Source organism: Pinus tabuliformis, chromosome 3_2, assembly GCF_031772625.1.
Source record: "Pinus tabuliformis cultivar Carrire ecotype Pingquan chromosome 3_2, CPIR1, whole genome shotgun sequence".
NCBI classification, from domain to species: Eukaryota; Viridiplantae; Streptophyta; class Pinopsida; order Pinales; family Pinaceae; genus Pinus; species Pinus tabuliformis.
The window spans coordinates 968,061,297-968,066,968 of NC_142302.1; the positions used below are offsets into that span (position 1 = coordinate 968,061,297).

The window sequence follows — 5,672 nt, forward strand, 5'->3', positions numbered from 1 at the left end:
GTGTGCAGCAGGGCTGTCCACTTCTGAATAATTGGTATGATAAAATCCAAAAGTGAGTATATACACTCCTGTTCCTGTTCATATATCATTTCATTTAATGCTCATGGTCAGACTAGTTATTTTCAGTCGTTATCTGTACTGTTGAACACGCTTCTGTTCATTCCCGCGTGATTTTATATATTCGTGGCCCGTAGATGTGAATTGGAGCACATCCGATAGAATAGAATCCTGTCTAGTTTCAGTTTTCTGAGTGCGAATTTCCATTGCATCGATATAGGATCGGCAGCCTGTGGTGCCCAGTGTCATCACCGACTAGAGATTATATTGTTCCTCTTTCGCCAATGGACGGGAATGCTGAAAGCTTGAGGATTGGAGTTGATGAAGATGGTGATCAACGGGTTTCTCCAGATGCAATCCCTGAGTGGAAAATCATTCAGTGGGCCGTCTGGTTTGCCATTGTTGTAAAGGCCGCCACCTTGTTCGGAACTTTGAACTTCATTTGGGCTACCGCCGTTCTCCTTGGAGGCTTCGTAAATTCTTTACTAGGTATAGACTTCTGGCTCGTGAGCTTAATATTGGTGAGAGAAGGTCTTCGGATCTTAGGCCTAAGGCCTGAGCTGGACAACGGCTCTTCTTATTCCGATGCAAGGTTTAAGATAGTTAAAAATTTTGGCCATGTCTTACGAGAATATTCTTCTTGGCTACTAATGTTTATATCTGGGCTTCGTATAGTAGGGCCATACTGCGGCCACTGCAGCGACGAAGGTGATCCGAAACAAATTCGGGCTCTCCAAATATTCTACTGGGTGTCCCTGGTGGAATCCGGTTTGAGTTTAATCGGAGTATACATCAGTACTGGCATCCGAAAATCGCCACAATCGTCGGACAAGAGGATCATTCCAAATTGTTTAGCCTTGGAGGTGAAATCAAAATATGGCTTCCCCGACTCTCAGCTCGACGCGGCGGTCCATCGTTTTTTCCATACAACATATTGTCGGTGCCTCAGTGGAAACATTCTTGACGGCTTGAAGATGGAATTTGTGTCATATAGCGTGGAGTTGCTGCAGTCCAGCACTGATATTGAACAGTTGATGGGTGCTCAATTACTATCCGCGCTTGTGAACGATAATGTGTTTGCATTAGAGAGGTTGAGGTCAATAGGGAAAATACGAGGTGTGGTAGAGATGCTTATCGATATGCTGAATTGGGGGAAATTTAATTTTCTTCAGGATCAGGAGATTCAACGACAGGCTGCAGAGATCATCTTCAAGCTGGTCAGCAAAGACCGGTATCGCATTCTGGTTATGGCCACCCCCGATTCGATGGAATCCATAACCTCTTTGCTGTACGATAAAAACTACATTCAGAACAGAAATCAAGACGGGGATAAATTGAGTAAACTGGGGTTAAACATACTCAAAGGGTTGACCATCGACCACGACAACCGCGCTAAGATCGGAAGCAACAAAGGGCTACTTCTCAAAATTATCAGACTCACAGAATTAGATGACAACGCACCAGGATGCCAAATCCTAGCGATCGAGACGCTCACAAATATTGCTCGCGACGAGGAGGTCCGTGAGAGGATCGGCCGTCTTGATGGGGTTCTGCATAATTTATTCTCTCTCTTTCTCATGGAAATCACTACTGATAATGTGGAGCTCGTCAGCAAGGCGGGAGAAGCCCTGGGTTTTCTTTCACTGGAGAATAATCACAACTGTGAAATAATTATGACCATTAAGCTGCGCCGCCATCTCTCGAATTTGATCCCAAGCCTCATCTCCCTGTTGAACGAGGAAGTGCGGGGTACTTATGCAGCGAGAATTCTTCGAAATCTGTATGTATACGAAGAGGCAAAACGTGTTGAATTGAAGAAAATCACTGAAGCGTCGGCGCAGGTTGTTGAATTGAAGGAAATCACTGAAGTGTCGGTGCAGGTTGTTGAATTGAAGGAAATCATTGAAGCGTCGAGGAAGGTTTAATAGTGTATTCAATTAGATCGTTTAAAATTTTTAGTTTTGCACTGTAGTTCAATTCCAAAACATTTTCATGCTATCGATTCATTTCTTTCTTGTAATGTATTTACAGGTTGTGGCGGCTGTGATGGAGAGAAAGGACATACATCAGGAAGCAGCCATAGGACTGGCAGCTCAGATCTTCAAGTGTATGAGCAAATCAGGATTCGATCGTGTCTTCCCAAAACGGGGTGCTGAAATAAAGGGATCGCTGATTTCGAAAGTGGTGGAGGTCCTCGGCCTATACTCATCTCCAACAAATAAAGTTCCAAACATTAGGAGATTTAGCATAGAACTTTTGATTGCTCTTATGAAGATGGACACATCTTCAATCGAAATAACAATGAGATCGGAATTGAAGGAGGCTGTGGAAGGAGTGATGAAGACGACGTCGGTGTTGGAGAGTTACAGTAGCTTCTCAGGCAGTGTAGGGTTAAGGAGTCACACCCTGGCCATTCCATCCCTCGTAGAGTCTGCCATGGAATTGCTTGATAGTAATACGCTCTCTCCAGTCCCGATTTAGTTAAATAGGGAGACGTATGGTGTTGTGTGATTGATCCGTTTTGTTTTGTCGAGACCGATACTTGTGATTGATATGTAAATCTTTTTTCTAAAACGTAAGGCATATTATTGTTTTGAATCTGGGTTTGGATTTGGTATGTAAATGATGCAGTTATCTGAGTTTTAAATGATGTAACTATGTGAGAATGATGGAATGTTTTGAAATAAATTTGTTACACAACCGAAATTTTGTGAATTATTATTTTTTCATAATTTTTCATATTGATTCTATATTTTATTTTAAATTAGTTTAGAGATTGATTCTATATTTTATTTTAAACTAGTTAAGAGAGATTCAATTTTTTCAGGTGCAAATTTATTTTATAAAATTTATTTTATGAGACTATATCATTTAAATGTTTTGTATAGTTTTTTTTGTATCTTTTAGATTTTTTAAAAAAAATATTTTTGTTTACATAAACAAAATTTCAATTTTGATGACCCAAGGACAACATTACACATCAAACTGGGCTGCAGAATGAACTTCTCAGCTCAATTAAAAAACACAATAAGTACTAAAATGATGTTGAATAGTTAGGTCAGTTATCACAGTCTTCAACATTTTTTTGAAATTACATGTACAACTATGTCTATTTTGGAATATGGGTTCTAAAATATAATTTATTTTTCAACAATTATTAGCTAAATAGTAGAGATTTAAGCTCAACCAAGTAATTGAAAATAAAAGCTTTATCTCAAAAATTGTTATGCCCTTTTTACTATTTTAATTAAAATTGATTAATTAAAATAAATGTCACATGAACATGTGTCATATGAACATAAGTTATAGTTTTTAGGGGTGTGTTATTTATAAGCCATGGTATTGTAACAAAGTCAATTTACAAATTAAAAATTGTCATGGTAAAATGGGCTAAATATCTATAGTTAAGAATCTTGTTACAAGTTTTTTTGAACCTAAATATGTTTAATTCATACATTAATTATTTTTATAATTAATAATAGCAATAAGTGTAGTATGGCAGTTTAGTCCTTGTTACTTATGCTCTATGAAAAATTGCATAAAATTTTATATTCTACATTGGGCAATGCATAGGAAAATGGAATCCTACAATCTTTTTTGGTAGGAATTAAGAAATTGATATGTGAAGTGGAAAAATTTTGGTGGGTAGTAACTACTAGTAAGTATACACATTTAGATTTTTACTCCTATATAAGTGTTGTGGAAAATATAAATAATTGTGGAAAATAATTCTTGGTAAGTATATGTACTTACATATTACTCATATCTGTTTTTCTTGCAAATAATTGACTGTAAAAATGATATTTTTAAAAAATTTATTTTTGGATGGTTTTATGCAGATTTAAGAATAAAAAATCACTACACAAATGTCTAAAAACCATGCATGAATATTGTAACCATATCTATAAAATATGGCATAAAATACACTAAACAGTGATCTACATTAAGCAGTGATCTACATGGCATTATATTGTGAAAACTATGTAATAATACTTTCAAATTATGATTCAGTTAAATGTTTAAAAAATAATTTTATTAATACTATTAAAAAATAAATATTTGTTTTTCAAAATTAAATCAACCCAGTTTTAAATTCAGCCTATCCTTTTTCTAGCAAAGTGTGTGGTTGTGGCAAACATGCCATACTACTACGTCGCAGATGATATTTCTCAAGTAGTATAAACCGCAAATGTGGCAATACTAGGTATGTTCTAATTCAGACTTAAATTTCCGAGATAGTGAGGGAGGGATGTAAACACCAAAATTGTAGAAAGTGACGGTTTTTTCTTTCTAAATTTTTTATTTGTACAATCATTTTCTTCTAATTTTCTTTGTATTTCTTTTTGACTTATTTACTATAATATATTTACTATAATTTATTTATATTTATATTTTTTATTTTTCATTATAGCCTTCATTTGTTTTAATGAATTATTTTTAGAATGTCAATTATCATAATAGTTCATTTTTTAATAGGATTTTTTCAAAATGACCAAAAATAAAATCAAGAGCATGTCTATTCCAAAATTGACAAAGATTCAATTTTGATCTCACTTTCTCATTTGGAATTTTTTGACACCAAATGCTAGACCAATAAGGGAATGGAAGCATAAAGCATTCATATCCACCATTCCATTGTTGATCAAGGTAGCTATTTTTTTTTATGGTTTTGCTATAAAAAATAGTTTCTCTCCCTCTCTCTTGTTGTGTGTGATTTGATGACTTATACCTTCTCATCCTTATCCAAACAATGATTTTTTCTTTCCTATAGAAGGTAGTATCTTTATTCCATAAGTATGGGTTACAAAACATCACCTTGCAGATGTTTGATGGTGCAATTTGACATTCTACCTCATCAACACAGTGAGCACTAATGGAAAACTTCATTTTATATCTACTAGTGATTCTCATAACAAATTTCCCTTGCAACCATTCTAGGGAACTTGGCTACAATAATCATAAGTTTATATACCAAGTTCATCAACTAATTTGTTAGAAATCATATTATATTGGCAAGCATTGTCAAAAGAAGCAATCACCTTTAGGTTCTTCACTTGAACTTTTATTTAGAATACTTCATGTACTATGAATTCATCCATATAAAAAATTCATTATACAATTTAAGCATTTGTTTAGGTAGTTGTCTTTGCTTACCCCTTGGGCTTTAGCTACTTTGCACGCAATTCTAAAGGAAGTTTCTATCACTGATCTAATATTTTTTGTGAATAGTATTAAACAAAAGTCTTCATCTGCAGGACCTTTTACTGAGACTTATATTTTCATGTGAAACATGAGAAATACATGCTGTAACCAATACTTCAACAATCCATCATCATAAACAAAATCAAATAACCTTGAAGTAATCATAACACAACATGTGATAAAGGAGTTTTTCCAATGTGGATTACGTCTCTGGGCCCTACGTCAATAGTGGGGATGTCACTTCATTAGTATCTGAAAGAACAAGATGAGTACATAATAAAATATTTGTCAACACGAGGATGTAACTCTTATCTTGAGTGGCATGTCTCTCCCAAGGAGATGTTCTCCTACAAATAACTCCCACTCACAAGACGTTCTCCTTCAGCATGACAAAAGAATGATATCTCACAAAA

The 5,672-nt window shown here is 35.1% G+C and overlaps 1 protein-coding gene across 1 annotated transcript; it reads left to right on the top strand.

The window, feature by feature from the left end:
* The first annotated feature begins 341 nt into the window (after positions 1-341).
* On the top strand, positions 342-2,538 carry LOC149183852 (uncharacterized). The gene is made up of 2 exons (XM_089415110.1): positions 342-1,976; positions 2,089-2,538. The coding sequence occupies exons 1-2, from the start codon at positions 342-344 to the stop codon at positions 2,536-2,538; spliced, it is 2,085 nt and encodes a 694-aa protein (XP_089271236.1).
* Positions 2,539-5,672: the final 3,134 nt, after the last annotated feature.

Coding starts and splice junctions, on each gene's coding strand:
- LOC149183852 (XM_089415110.1), top strand. CDS start 342: ATGGACGGGAATGCTGAAAGCTTGAGGATTGGAGTTGATGAAGATGGT. Junction 1,977..2,088: donor TCATTGAAGCGTCGAGGAAG/GTTTAATAGTGT, acceptor ATGTATTTACAG/GTTGTGGCGGCTGTGATGGA.